Here is a 14,927-nt window from a genome sequence, read left to right on the forward strand (position 1 = left end):
TTCTGTTATGAGACTCAAGAGTTGATATAGTCTTAGGCTTCCTCCCAATAGCTGCCTTTTCATATGTTATCTCATCACAGCACTTACTGTGCCATCGTCCCCACTAGACTAGAAGCTGGGGCTGCCAGGAACTGACTTTTGTTTTGTTATCCCTGCTATCCAGCAAATAGGTACCTGTGCTGTGCTGTACTTAGTCCTCAGTTGTATCCGACTCTTTGTGACCCCATGGATTGCAGCCCACCAGGCACGTCTGTCCATGGGAATTCTCCAGGCAGGAATGCTGAAGTGGGTTGCCATGCTCTCTTCCAGGGGCTCTTCCAAGCCCAGGGATCAAAGCCAGGTCTCCTGCATTGCAGGCGGATTCTTTATCAGCTGAGCCACCAGGGAAGCCCAGGAATACTGGAGAGGGTAGCCTACCCCTTCTCCAGGGTATCTTCCTGACCCAGGAATTGAACCAGGGTCTCCTGCAGTGCAGGCAGATTCTTTACGAGCTGAAATACCAGGGAACCCCAAATAGGTACTTAGATGATGCTCAAAAAACGCTGCTTAGATAAATGAATAAATGATCTTTTACCCACTGCTCTATTCTGAAAACTGCTGTTTCCCTTTCAACTTACTGTTCAGTTTGCCTTCCCCTACCAGAAAGTAAGATCCATAGAACACAGACTGCTGAGTTTCACTCCCTAATGAATTTTCAATACCTAGAACCCTGTTTAGAACTGACAACTCAGACATGGTAAATCTCAATAATATCTGTTGAATGGATGTGTAGAGAGGTAGACTTCCTCCTTTGGCCCATATCATCCTGTCTTTTTATGACATCACCATATTTTTCTCTGATGCTGATCTCAATAAGTTAATGTTCAATAATGCTGTGAGCACTGACAGCTCTGGCTTCCTGAGTTAAATGGTCATTTGCAGCTGAATGGTGACTGAAGGGGGAATCACAGGAATGCTGTCTGCAGGAAGGAGGCAGTGCTGGTTGGCACAGGTGGCCTGTGGACTCTACACCCTACAGCTTTGTCCAGGACCAGGAGAACCACGCCTTGAGGCTATCTGTGCTCTGTGCTCTTTTTAATGTTTTTTGTTTTTAATATTTTTTTTTTTTTGGCTGAGGCAGGTCTTAGTTGTGGCACGAGGGATCAGCGTGTAGGATCTTTAGTTAAAGCATGTAAGAGCTTCAGGTGAAGCATACAAACTCTTAGTTGTGGCGTGTAGGATCTAGTTCCTGGCAAGGGATTGAACCCAGGCCCCCTGCATTGGGAACACACAGTCTTAGCCACTGGACCACCGGGGAAGTCCTTGTGCTCTGTGCTCGTGGCTTCCATGTCACACTCACCTCCCTTTCACCAGAATGCAACTCTAAATGACAAACAGACAATGGCTTATAATAATCATTAGCTTGATTTCCTTAGGAGATATTTCCTTTTGTCACAACTCTTCTATTTCAAATCTATTTTTCCTGTCACTAATGAAAAGATAACAATCACATTCCTATTAAGGAAAATGGATATAGGGTAAAAGTCACCATTCCAGCACAAGTATGGTTGGAATTTTATGTTTTCCCCTTTCCTTTTTCCCCCCCAAGAGTATATTATATATACTTATCTAGTTTGTGTTCTGTGTTTTTCACTTAACATTGTATCATGCTTATAACAGAAGGATCTTTCCATGCTATGAGACTTCATAACCATCTATTTAAATATACTCTACACATTTAAAGATGTTCAAATACATTATTCATTTCACTATCAGATATGCCACGCAAAGTCATCTAAAGAATTTGAAAGATAAAAACTCAAGGAACCTAAATACTTTTGACTGTTAAATGTCAAGCTTAAAAAAATAAACCTCTGGAATTCCCTGGCAGTCCAGTGCTTAGGACTCTGCACTGCACTTCCACGGCAAGGTACAGGGGTTCATCCCGTGGCTGGGGACCTAAGATCTTACATGTCACACAGCACAACAACAACAAAAAATCTCTAAAAGTATATGGAGGGCAACACATGAAAAAATGGTCAACATCATTCATGTTCAAGGAAATGTCACCCACTACATTCCAACTAAAATTAAAAAGATCAGCAATGCCAAGTGCTGACAAGAATGCAGAATAGCTAGAATTTGCATACATCATTAGTGAGATTAGCAAATGGGATAGCCATTGAGAAAACAGTGTGATAATTTCTTACAAAGTTAACCATGCATTTGTCATGACTCAGCAATTCCAGTGCTGGGCATCTACCCAAGAGAAATGAGAGCATATGCCCGCTAGACCCCTATGTGAATATTTACAGCATCTTAACTTGTAACAGCTAAAAAGTGGAAACTGCTCACATGTCCAACTGGTGGATATACAAAGTATGGAACATCTGCACAAAGAAATGGGCTTCCTGGGTGGCTCCATGGTAGAGAATCTGCCTGCCAGTGCAGGAGACTTGGGTTCAATCCCTGGGTCAGAAAGAGCCTCTGCAGGAGGAAATGGCAACCCATTCCAGTATTCTTGCCTGAGAAATCTCATGGACATAGGAGCCTGAAGGGCTACAGTCCATGGGGTCACAAAAGAGTCAGACATGACTTAGCCACTAAACAACAAAACAACAACAAATACTCCTCAACAATAAAAAGCAAAGAATTACTGAAAAATGCAACAACAGGATGGATCATAAAACATTACGCTATTGTGAAGTCAGACACTGAAGGCTACTCCCAACTGTTTTTACTCAAACACTTCTGACACCAAATGTGTGGGTTATTTTCACACCAACAACCACTTTGCCAATTCTCCAGATACCAAGTGGGTGTCCTACAGTTCAGTTCAATTCTGACATAAAGTACCCAGAGTTAGCATCAGATTCCACAGATTTAAAGGCTTAGTCTCACAAGACTGCCTTCACTTCAGATTCCATTCTCAAGTCCCAGGTTGCCACCTGTACTTGTGACGAATCCTTTGTCAAGGTTGATAATTTGCTAGAATGGATCACTGAACTCAGGGAAACACTTTGCTTACATGCAGTGATTTATTATATAATATACATTTCAGAACAGCCAGATGGAAGAGATTCATAGGGCAAAATATGGAGGGGAGGAGTGGCAGGGAACTTCCATGTCTTATCTGGGCACACTACCCTCCCAGTACCTTAAGGTACTCACCAGCCAGGAAGCTCTCTGTAGTTTAGGGGGTTTCATTACATCGGTGTGATTGATTATTTTATTGGACATTAATAATTGAACTCAATTTCCAGTCCCTCTCCCCTCCCCAGAGGTCATGGGGCTGAAAGAGCCAATCATGCCTTGGCCTCTCTATAGACTAGCCCCCATCCTGAAGTTAAGAAGGGGGTCTCCAGCCACCAGTCACTTAATTAGCATGCAAAAGATACTCATCACTCCCAAGGTTCCAAGGGTTCTAGGAGCTCTATACCAGGAACTGAGGATAAAGATCAAATATATGCTATCATGCCACAGTTACATACTAGGTCATTTCATATAGGCTTCCCAGGTGGCACAGTGGTAAAGAGTCCACCTGTCAATGCAGGAGATGCCAAGAGATATGAATTGGGTGGGGAAGATGCCCTGGAGGAGGGCATGGCAACTCACTCCAGAGAATCCCATGGACATAGGAGCCTGGTGGGCTATATAGTCCATGGGATCCCAAAGAGTCGACACTACTGAGCATGCAGGCATAGGGGAAGTAGGTACCAGGTGCTTTAGTTAAGGAGAGAGTTGACTGCAAAGGAGCAGAAGGGAATTATCTTGGCTGTTTTAAATGTTCTACATTGGAATGGTAGTTATTTGACAAAAGAACTTTGTCAAAATTCATTAAAATTTATAAAAGGAGTGTGAATAGTATATAAGTATACCTGAATAAATATGACTTCAAATAAAAGCTATTTCCTTCTGTCACCTTCTGCAACTGTCCCTTGCCCCTAAAAAGTGTGACTGTAAGTGGGTGTAAAGGAAGGAATAAAAGTTCCATCAGTGAACACCTGGTCCGACTTCTACACAAGTGTCCACTGTCCGTGGTGAGCACCAAGAGTAGAACATGATTCAGTAGCATTTTTCATGTATCTTTGCTCCAAAGCTTCTGTTTCTCCCTGATTTCAGCCTCAAAGTTCTGCCTCTTTGGGTCCTTCTTCTGTGCCTTTCAGTTCTGGAGACTGAGCAGCTTTAATAACTTCTTTTGGTTCCATCTCTTTACTTTCTGTTTTCTGTTTCTCTCCTGCCTTTTGTTCTTTAGCCTCAAGTCGGTAATTGATGCCCATGCCGATGAAGAGATAGATGCCTGCGACAATAAGGATTATGCCACATGCCCAGTATGTGTATTTATAGTCTCCATATATGTCATTGAGACGACCTAAGGATGTAAAAAAAAATAAGTTATGTGGGTAAACAATTATACCCTTTCCCAAATAAAGGTTAAGGATCCTTTCAAAGAGCCCATAAATGACAAATTAGTCTAAAAAGAAACTGCTCAAAGTTGTATGATCTTTCGTTTATGATGTCACACTGATTTTGGGGTGTCCCTGCACATTCTGTTATCTTTAGCAACTTGAAAATAACTAAATCTTGGGAAATTTGAATTGGGAAAGTCCTGGAGATCACCTAGAATCAATTCTCTCAATATCCAATGGAAAAATTTGCTCAAAAGAGGTTTAGGAGTCTTGTCCAAGGCCACAGAGCTAATTCCAGTCTCCCAGGCCAATGCACTTTTTCTGACATCAACTTTTCCCAAAGAATGTTCCTAGGGACACTCATCCTCTGCTAAAACATTAACTAACAGCAATACTTTCCACCATTCTAACCTCATACCAGGAAGATTCTATCATCATTTCCACTGTATAACATAAAAGCTGAAGTACGGAAACTTTAAGGAAGTCATCCAAGGTCACAAAGCTTTAAATGAAACGGGTTGGCTTTAACCCCAGCGAGTCTGACTCTGAGGCATGCACCCATAACCTCTGTGCTTCAGGCTACCTCCCTAACATTTGCACAGTCAAGTAAATTTGGAAATGACACATCATAGTCTTTTCTATTCAAGTTTTTATGAGGTCTGATATTCAAGAAACTTATTGAATCCTCACTATAGTAAAATTTATTAGCAACTCATCAAACTAGTATTAAGAAATAAACTTTGGAAAACTTGACACATATAAAGGCTACAATAACCAATTCAAATATGATTCCATATGGTTTTCCAATGCAGGGCATCACTCACTTAGCAATACTTAGTTTCTATATATCAGTACAGCCCTGGGTCTGCTAAGCCCTGAGTTAAGAGTGAGCAAAAGAGGTAACGTCCACAGTTCAGTGGAGAAGAGAAATGTTAATCCAATAACCACACAGACTGTCACAAGTGCTACAGGTGTGCTTGAAGGCAGAAATTAGGGGTTTGGGGCTAGCAAGGAGGGTCAGGAAGGCTGTTTTACAGTGCAAACTTAACCAAAACTTACAGGAGGATAGAGTTAACCTAGGAGAAAGGAGATGGGAAAAGGATTTGGGCGGAGAACAGCCAGTGCTAAGGCAGGTGGGACGGGGAAACACCAGGTGTGAGAGGGGCAGCAGAGAAAACAAACTGGGTGGTAGGAAGTGAGGCTGGAGAAAGAGATGCGCCAGGCTATGCAGGAACCAGCAGCCACAGTAGGGAATTTCATCTTCACCCTCAGAACGCGGGAAGCAACTGGAGTGTTCTAAGAGACGGGAGAATAGCTAGAGTGGATATGGGTAAAGCTAGAAGGCTACTGATAGAAGATCGGAGATTAGGATAAGAGCAGTAGTAGTGATGGAGGAAAAAATGAGCAGATTAGAAAGAGATTTAGGAAGCGAAAAACGAACAGGATTTGGAATCTCCTTGGATATACTGGGTTGGCCATAAAAGTTCAATTGGGGTTCTTCTGTAAGATCTTATGGAGGAGAGAAGGTGGAAAAGTTTTGCCAGGTCGATAGTGGGTCTTTCATTACGTGTCCTTCTTAACTTTATAGTACATAATCTCAAAAACATGCATCACATCCGGAAGTCCAAATTATTGTTGTATTTTGTATTAATGATAATTTAAAAATGTAAACTGTTTAGCACTGACTGAGAGAATAATGCCTCAGGTTTTATGGTCACTTCTTAGCTGTGTGATCCTGGGCAAGTTATTTCACTTTCAAAAGCCTCTATTTCTTTAAAGTGGGAACAATAATAGTCTGATATCATAGTCTTGCAATATATGACAGAATATAGAAACGATTAGGACAGTCCCTGGTACACTGTGAGCCCTCATCTGGTACCTACTGTTATTTTAAATATTACTTTTGAAATAAATTCCACAATTAAAAAGAAATCACCAACAGTATTCTAAAGGTGGTTATACATTTTTCTACAGTAAATGTTAGGATTTTTTTTAATCAGGAAAATTATTAGAAATACTTAAATTTATAATAGCTTTTTATTCCTCTTTCAGCTTGAGGATTCACTTTAATTCAGTTCTACAAGTATTTGAGCAATTGCTGTGCCAAGCACTGTGTCAGCCCTGAGGGTACAGAAATGAGGACTATCAAGCAGCCCACTGACTTCTGCTTCCCATCACCTTCCCAACCTTCTCTGCCTGTTTTATGTTAATAGAACCATAGAAATTGGGAGACATACTGTACCTAAAACTGGTGGCCCCAGGAGGATAGGGCAGCACTCCACAACGGTCACCAACCCCACAGCACTGGAGAATCTCTCGGCTCCCACAAGGTCCATCAGTGTTTCAAACAGTACGGCACCAAACCACCCAAAAGCAAATCCAAGGAATCCGGAGTAGACACAGAACCCTATGTAGCTGGAAGATAAAGGTACTAGCATATGACATACTCCGTTCATGATAATAGAAGCAGCCAAAAAGTACTGAATTCGTGGTCTTACCCACTTTGTGTTGGCTACAAATCCCATACAAGGTCTGGATACCATGTCAACAAAAGCCAGGATGGAGAGAAGGAAGGCAGCCTTCTCACTAGAGTGATGTTGACTCTTGGCGTAACTGCTAATAAAGACTAAAGGCGTAGCCATCCCAAAAGACATGATCACATTCCCAGAGAGGTACAGCAGGAAGCCTCTGTGCTTCAACAAGGATAGGTCCAAAAGTTTGTTAACTGTTTGAAAAAGTGATTGTTTCTCCTTTGGGGAGTTTCTGCCATTAACTCCTGTCTTTGGAATACCTGGCCCCTTGTTTGCATCACATTTTCCAGCTTCCTGAAGGCATTCTTTAGACGTCTCTTTCTCTGCAGTGGTTGGCTTGGGCCCTATTGGTCTCATCAGGGCTCCGGCCACACAGCAGTTTAGTAGGAGGGCCCCCAGAATCAGGAAGCTTCCTCTCCAGCCAAAGGCAGCAAAAAGAGCCTGGCTGAGTGGGGCCATGGCAGAGAGGAACACAGGGCTGCCTGCCATGGCTAGTCCACTTGCTAACGGCCGCTTCTTGTAGAAATACTTGCCAATCATGGTCAAAGCTGGACTGAAGTTGAAGGCAAGCCCAAGACCTGGGGAGAGGGGAAGAAAAAACAATCACATACCATCAGAAACATATTTGGAAATGATTAACTAGGGAAAGAACTGACATGGAAAGAGGTCAAAATCATGAGAGGCTATTGTAACTACTAGGTCATGAAGTGGACTATTATCAAATAAATACAGACATAAAATCTCTTTATGCAGCAAATACTAGATTTATACACACACACGCATGTGTGTGTGTGTGTGTGTGTGTGTGTGTGTGTGTGTGTGTGTGTATGGCATGCCATGTGGCTTCCAGGATCTTAGTGCCCTGAACAGGGACGGAACCCATGCCCCCCACAGTGGAAGTGTGCAGTCTTAACCGCTGCACCACCAGGGAAGTCCCTAAAAAATGTATATTATTAAAAACAATTCTTTTCACTTTAGCAACAAAAAGAACAATAGAGATTCTTTGTCTAATTTCATAATTACAAATGTATTAGAACTATTGGAAAAGGATAAATAATTGGTGGGCCTGCCCTAACAAATAAATAAACATATTGTACAGCTATAGTAATAGAACAAAACACTTACTCAAAATTGAAAAACTGATTTCTAAAAGTGGGAAGAAAATCCAGAAATAGAACCAAAAGATACATTTAAATTAATAGGGAAAAAATGGATTTTTCAGCTAATGGGGTTGGGACAGTAACTATGCTGATAACCTTTTAAGTGGTCTTCCAATCTTGCTTTTCTACTAGGTAAACCAGGTTAGGATGCTTGCCCATTTCCATCTCTCTAATGACTGCCTGTCCATAACTTTTCACTCTGGATTAAGAGGTCCTATGACTTGCCTCCCTGCCCTCACTTCAGTCTGTTCTTTTTGTGCAAAGTGGAACTATTACTCTAGGTTTCCACAAAGCCTTCTCCTGGCTATCATTCAGATCTCAACTCAAAATCACAATCTCCTTCCCTTTAGGGGCCATTCAATCCTTCTCTATCAAATTCTGTTTTAAGTCTTTGCAAAGCACTTATTACTACCTGAATTTTTCTTATTTATTCATTTATTTATTGGCCTGTTTATTGTCTGATTCCCTCCACTAAGGATCAGGAATTTTGCTTGTCATGTTGGTCTCCCCACAGAGCTTGAACCAGTGCCTGGCATATAGTTAGGGACTCAATGAATATTTGCTGAGTAAATTAATGACATGAAATAATGAACAGGTTGAATAACCACGTGGGAACAAATAAAGTTCTATTCCTTCTTTGTGTTATTCTAATATTCCAGATGAATTAAAATATTTAAATATTTAAAATTTTAATGCAGTAAAAGTATAGATCTAAAAAGATAATACCTATTATTAGCATTATCTCAGGTCCTGCAGGTGGGGCTGTAAATTATTAAAACCTTTCTAAAGATTAATTGACCAATCGTATCAAAAACCTTTTCTTCCCCCCAGTAGTTGCACTTCTACAATTTATCCAAAGAAAATTATCATTTTCAAAGATGCATACAGAGGCACTATCGTACAAACACTGTTTATTAAGAATGAAAATATAAACAATCTAAATGTCCTTCAATTAAAGTGAAATAAATTATAGTACATCTATCCAGTGAAAAAATAATAGCTGCTAAAGTATATTTACTGAGATGGGGAAGCTATTAATATGTTCATGATGTATTACTAAGTAAAAAAAACTGGTTACAAATATTTCACATAATCTGGTCAGTTTTCATTCCAATCCCAAAGAAGGGCAATGCCAAAGAATGTTTAAATTACTGTATAATTGTGCTCATTTCACATGCTAGCAACATAATACTCAAAATCCTTCAAGTTAGGCTTCAGCAGTACATGAACTGAGAACTTCCAGATGTACAAGCTGGGTTTAGAAAAGGCAGAGGAACCAGAGATCAAATTGCCAACATTTATTGAATAACAGAGAAAGCAAGGGAATTCCAGTAAAACATCTATTTCTGCTTCATTGACTATGGTAAAGCCTTTGACTGTGTAGATCACAACAAACTGGAAAATTCTTAAAAGAGATGGGAATACGAGAGCACCTTACCTGCCTCCTGAGAAACCTGTATGCAGGTCAAGATGCAACAATTAGAACTGACATGGAACAACAGACTGGTTCAAAATTGGGAAAGGAGTATGTCAAGGCTATACATTGTCACCCTGCTTATTTAACTTACATGCAGAGTACATCATGTGAAATCCTGGGCTGGATGACTCAAAAGATTGAATCAAGATTGCTGGGAGAAATATCACAATCTCAGATATGCAGAAGATGCCACTCTAATGGCAGAAAGCAAAGAGAAACTTTACAGCCTCTAGATGAGGGTCTTTCACCTCATCTTCCACCTCAGCCAGAGTGAAAAAGCTGGCTTATGACCCAACATTCAAAAAACTAAGATCATGGCATCTGGTCCCATCACTTCGCAGCAAATACAAGGGGGAAAAGTGGAAACTGTGACAGATTTTATTTTCTTGGGCTCCAAAATGACTATGGAATGGTGACTGCAGTCATGAAAGTAAAAGATACTTGCTTCTTGGAAGGAAAGCTATGACAAACCTAGCTGCTGCTGCTGCTGCTGCTGCTGCTGCTGCTGCTGCTGCTAAGTTGCTTCAGTTGTGTCTGACTCTGTGCGACCCCATAGATGGCAGCTAACCAGGCTCCCCTGTCCCTGGGATTCTCCAGGCAAGGACACTGGAGTGGGTTGCCATTTCCTTCTCCAATGCATGAAAGTGAAAAGTGAAAGTCAAGTCACTCAGTGGTGTCCGACTCTTCGCGACCCCATGGGCTGCAGCCCACCAGGCTCCTCCATCCATGGGATTTTCCAGGCAAGAGTTACTGGAGTGGGGTGCCATTGCCTTCTCCAATGACAAACCTAGACAGCACATCAAAAAGCAGAGACATCACTTTGCTGACAAAGGTCCGTGTAGTCAAAGCTATGGTTTTCCCAGTAGTCATGTATGGATGTGAGAACTGGACCATAAAGAAAGCTGAGTGCCAAAGAATTGGATGGCAAGGATATCAAACCAGTCAATCCTAAAGGAAATCAATCCTGAATATTCATTGGAAGGACTGATGCTGAAACTGATGCTCCAATACTTTGGCCACCTGATGCAAAGGGCCAGCTCATTGGAAAAGACCCTGATGCTGGGAAAGATTGAGGGCAGGAGGAGAAAGGGGCAACAGAAGATGAGATGGTTAGATGGCATCACTAACTTAAGGGACAAGAGTTTGCGCAAACTCTGGTAGATAGTGAAGGATAGGGAAGCCTGGTGAGCTGCAGTCCATGGGGTCACAAAGAGTTGGACATGACTTAGTAACTGAACAACAATATCCCTTTAAAAAAATTTTTTAACTTTATTGGAGTATAGCTGATTTTTGTTAGTTTCAGGTATACAGCAAAGTGATTCAGTTTTACATATACATATATTCATGCTTTATAAGATTTTTTTCTCTTACAGGTTAGCACAGAGTACTGAGTAGAATTCCTTGTGTTATTGTCCTTGTTCATTATATTTCTTAAATACAGTACTGTGTGTATGTTCATCCCAAGCTCCTAATTTATCCCCTACCCCTCAACATTTCCCCTTTGGTCACCATAAGTTTTTTCAATATCTATATCTGTTTCTGTAAATAAGTTCATTTGTATAATTTTTAAAAATTAGATTCCACATATAAGTGATATCATGATATTTGTCTTTGACTTACTTCACTTAATCTCATCCCTTTTTGTTCTAAAAGTTCTATGTGTATAGAAGAATTTTTAAAACAAAACTTTTTGTTTTGTTTTTAGAAAGAATATAGAAAACTATATAAAAATCATATAGAAAAACTATAGAAAAATCAGTGGATATGGCATCAAATTGTTTTTTAAATAAATCTTATTGGAGTATAGTTGATTTATAATGTTGTGTTAGTTCCAGGTGTATAACAAAGTGAATCAGTTATACATGTACACACATCTACTCTTGTTTTTTTTTGTTTAAGATTCTTTCCCATATATGCTATTACAGAGTATTGAATATTGTGCTATAGAGCAGATTATTATAAATTATCTTCTTTACATATAGAAGTGTACATATGTCAATCCCATCTCCCAGTTTATCCCTCACCCCCCATGTTATCAAAATATTAATGGTAGTTTTCTCTGAACTGTAGAGCTCTGGGTGTTGACAGTATTTATATTCAGCAGTTCTATTTTCTTAATTTAGCTATTAGAAAGAGAGTTTTCCCATGTGTGCCCTTTATCCTTTGAAATGTATCTGGCTTTTCTATCAGAAAACTCTTTCTATGTATCTGACATTTTCTCTTTCTCCAATTTGAGCCAGTGCCTTCCTAGGCAGAAGGGGAAATGAGTGGGAACAGTTAATGACCTCCCTTTCAACAACTTTTTACCTATCACTGCTATCTTCTTTATAAAAACAAAAAAAGAAAAAGAATTCTCTTTCACTGTATTCATTCAATAAAAAATAATCACTCGTTAGGTATGATTACTTTTACACTTAATGTGAACTTTCTTTAAAGATTGCTTTTCTAATACTATTAAATTAATGATCAACAGCTCAAAAACATAGTGACCTAGTAATTTTCTAACAAAGAACTTTCATTTTTCAAAAGAATTGGCAAATGGATACTATAAATAGTCCACAAAGAAATTATTGCCTGAAAAGGCATTAGTACAACTCACCTACAATAACTCCGATACAAAAGTAAAGTTCCATCACAGTGCTACAGAAGGAACCTGCAACCAAGCCACAGCCTGACAAGCAGCCACCAAGAATCATGACGGGGCGACTGCCATATTTATTCACCAGGACACTGCTGATAGGACCTAGGAGAGAACAGACAGATTAGTAACAATATAGAGGAGAAGCCCAGCCCTCCCATCCACACCTGCTCATGCCATTACTGACACGACAGCATGCTATCCCAGAAAATAAACAGACAGAACCCAGTGCTAAAGAATAGTGCTTTCTGTCTTTATTTCAGAGTCACAGGTTTGTCTAATGGAAAAAAAATATAGTATTGATTATACATCTTCTATATACCTAGGACATGTGAGATGGGTTTTAACTGAAGTATGAAAGACCATAAGCTAACTATTTTAAGGCAGAAGAGGCTGCAAGTACCCTGATTATAAGTGCTTAAAGGATTCTTCATATATCTAGGATATTATGCACATATATATAGCAAGTTTGCTTATTTTAATTTTTTTAAAAAATATTTTAATTTATGTATTTGGTTGCTCTGGGTCTTAGTTGCAGCATATGAACTCTGTAAGTTGTGGCATGTGGGATCTAGTTCCCTGACAAGGGTTGAACCTGGGCCCCCTGCCCTGGGAGCACAGAGTCTTAGCCACTGGACCACCAGGGAAGTCCTTGTTTTAAAATTTTAGATGGAATTTAAACATACACGACTGATGAGATATATGAGCTAGTCTGATCATACTTCTGACTTAAGGGCATATTTACTACAAACTACCTAAAATATTGTTTCTCATAGAAAACAACAACAAAACCAAAGGAGGCCTACAAAATAAGAATGCCTACCATCACCACTTTTCTCCAACATTATACTGGAGGTCCAAGCCAGTGCAGTAAGACAGGAGGAAAAAAGGTGTAAGAAAAGGAAGAAACCAAAGTATCAGTATTTGTAGAAGATTTGTTTGTCTATCTAAAATTTTTGAAAAAGAAATCTACCAATAAACTACTGGAAATCAGAGTTTAGCAAGCTTACAGGATATATGATTAAAGTACAAATATCAATAACCTGTCTATACCCAGCAGCCAACACAAGACACATTTTTAAAGAAAGCTATCCTTTATAATGACACTGTTTTATATTATAACTGACCCAACAGAGAACACGATTGCTATGTAACTTTGTTAGAATGAAAAATATGATTCTAATCACATAACTCCAATAACTAAGATTTCAATTATTTTTACTAATAAAGATATCAAGAGCAAAAAGTACTTAATACAGAACTTCTGTCTACCCACTGAAAGTTAAAAGAGCAAGCCTTCATGGGTACTTACCTCCAGCATACATGACAGCAAACGCAATGGAAGATAACCATGACACTTCGCTGGTGCTGGCTTTAAATATTTCTTCAATTTCTTTGTAAAATACACTAATAGATTTGCCAAATGCACAAGAGAAGCCAATGGAAATGAAAGCTCCAACTACCACTGCCCACCCCCAGCCTCCATCTGGTGGGGTATATCCAGCTGGACCTCCATCTGATGGTGGCATTGTAAGTAAAGATGAATTCTAAAATCCAGTTCAAATCCAGATATCTAAAGGGTATGAAATCAAAATAGTACAGAACAAGTAGATCAATAGCAAAGCACTTCCAGAAAATCCCTTACATTTATGAAATAAATAAATAAAGGCATATAGCAATTTTCTAAATAAAAGATCAAACATTAGATTCTCATTTAATGGGCTGCAAAGTTATCTCAGTAAAGTTTATTTTTCATCCAGATGCTTAGACTTAAGTTTTTGTTGTTTTACTATTATGTGACTAGAAAGATTCCTAAATGATGGCTGGCCAATACAGTTTAAATCTGCAAAATGAATCCTGATATCAGAGACTAGTAGTTTTAAACCAAAGATTTCACCTTTTCTTAAGCCCCAGCATTAGTGAAAAACATAGCTAGAAAAAGAAATTTAATATGATTATGAATTACCAGCAGGTGGGAGAAGTTGAGAGCAGATTTACCAGTCTAGAGAAATTAAGTTCTCCTTGGATTTACTTAAACCAGATTCTATTTTGTGTCAAAATTAACAATATGTTATCATACATATTTCTGGCCACCCTAACATTACCTGGAGAGATTTAGTACCGTATTGACACTGTGCAATGACAATATGATATAAATGATATAAAATGGTTAACAGTAACAATATCACATTTTACTATTCCTTTTTAATACAAATTCTACCTTCCTATCCATAGAAATTAACTTTTAAATAGCTCACATTCTAACTAAACACTTCAAATATAGTTTAGAAAGTGATGCTGTAGTGATTTAAAAAAAATAACTCAGAAAGAGTTCTGCTTGAGAAGCTAAAAGACTAAGTTTTTTAAATAAAGCTTTTATAGAAGTAAAGTTTCTAAAACCTTTATAAAATTATAAAACTCCCAGAGTTTGCAAACTTTTGTTAGACTTATCCCAAGGTGTTTTTATTACTCTTATAGATAGTAGTTATAAAAAATCATCTTCTGTTAGTTGCTGGTGTATAAAGACATAACTTATTTGTTTCAATAATAGCTTTACTGAGATATCATTCACATATAATAAAACTTTAAACTTTATATTTCAGTGGTTTTCAGTATATTCACAAAACTATCAACTATCATCACTAACATCAAACATTTTTATCACCCTTGAAAGAAACCCTGTACCCATTAGCAATTTTATTGCTAAATATTATTTTTTATGATATTGTAAAT

The 14,927-nt window shown here is 38.9% G+C and overlaps 1 protein-coding gene across 4 annotated transcripts in view; it reads right to left on the bottom strand.

Moving 5' to 3' along the window:
* Positions 1-2,998: 2,998 nt before the first annotated feature.
* The window catches only part of LOC101108016 (monocarboxylate transporter 1-like), a 38,878-nt gene continuing 26,949 nt past the window's right edge, over positions 2,999-14,927 (bottom strand). For 3 of the 4 annotated variants that reach the window (XM_060412888.1, XM_027964875.3, XM_060412891.1), the window contains 4 exons: positions 13,507-13,767; positions 12,156-12,299; positions 6,631-7,497; positions 2,999-4,351 (listed from right to left, as the gene is read on the bottom strand). In XM_060412888.1, the coding sequence (XP_060268871.1) occupies positions 4,104-4,351; positions 6,631-7,497; positions 12,156-12,299; positions 13,507-13,723 (1,476 nt within the window). In that variant the 5' untranslated portion in view covers positions 13,724-13,767 and the 3' untranslated portion in view covers positions 2,999-4,103. The remainder of the gene's footprint in view (positions 4,352-6,630; positions 7,498-12,155; positions 12,300-13,506; positions 13,768-14,927) is intronic. The other variant, XM_042252619.2, reaches the window with a different exon arrangement.

This window comes from Ovis aries, chromosome 1 (assembly GCF_016772045.2).
Source record: "Ovis aries strain OAR_USU_Benz2616 breed Rambouillet chromosome 1, ARS-UI_Ramb_v3.0, whole genome shotgun sequence".
Classification (NCBI taxonomy): domain Eukaryota; kingdom Metazoa; phylum Chordata; class Mammalia; order Artiodactyla; family Bovidae; genus Ovis; species Ovis aries.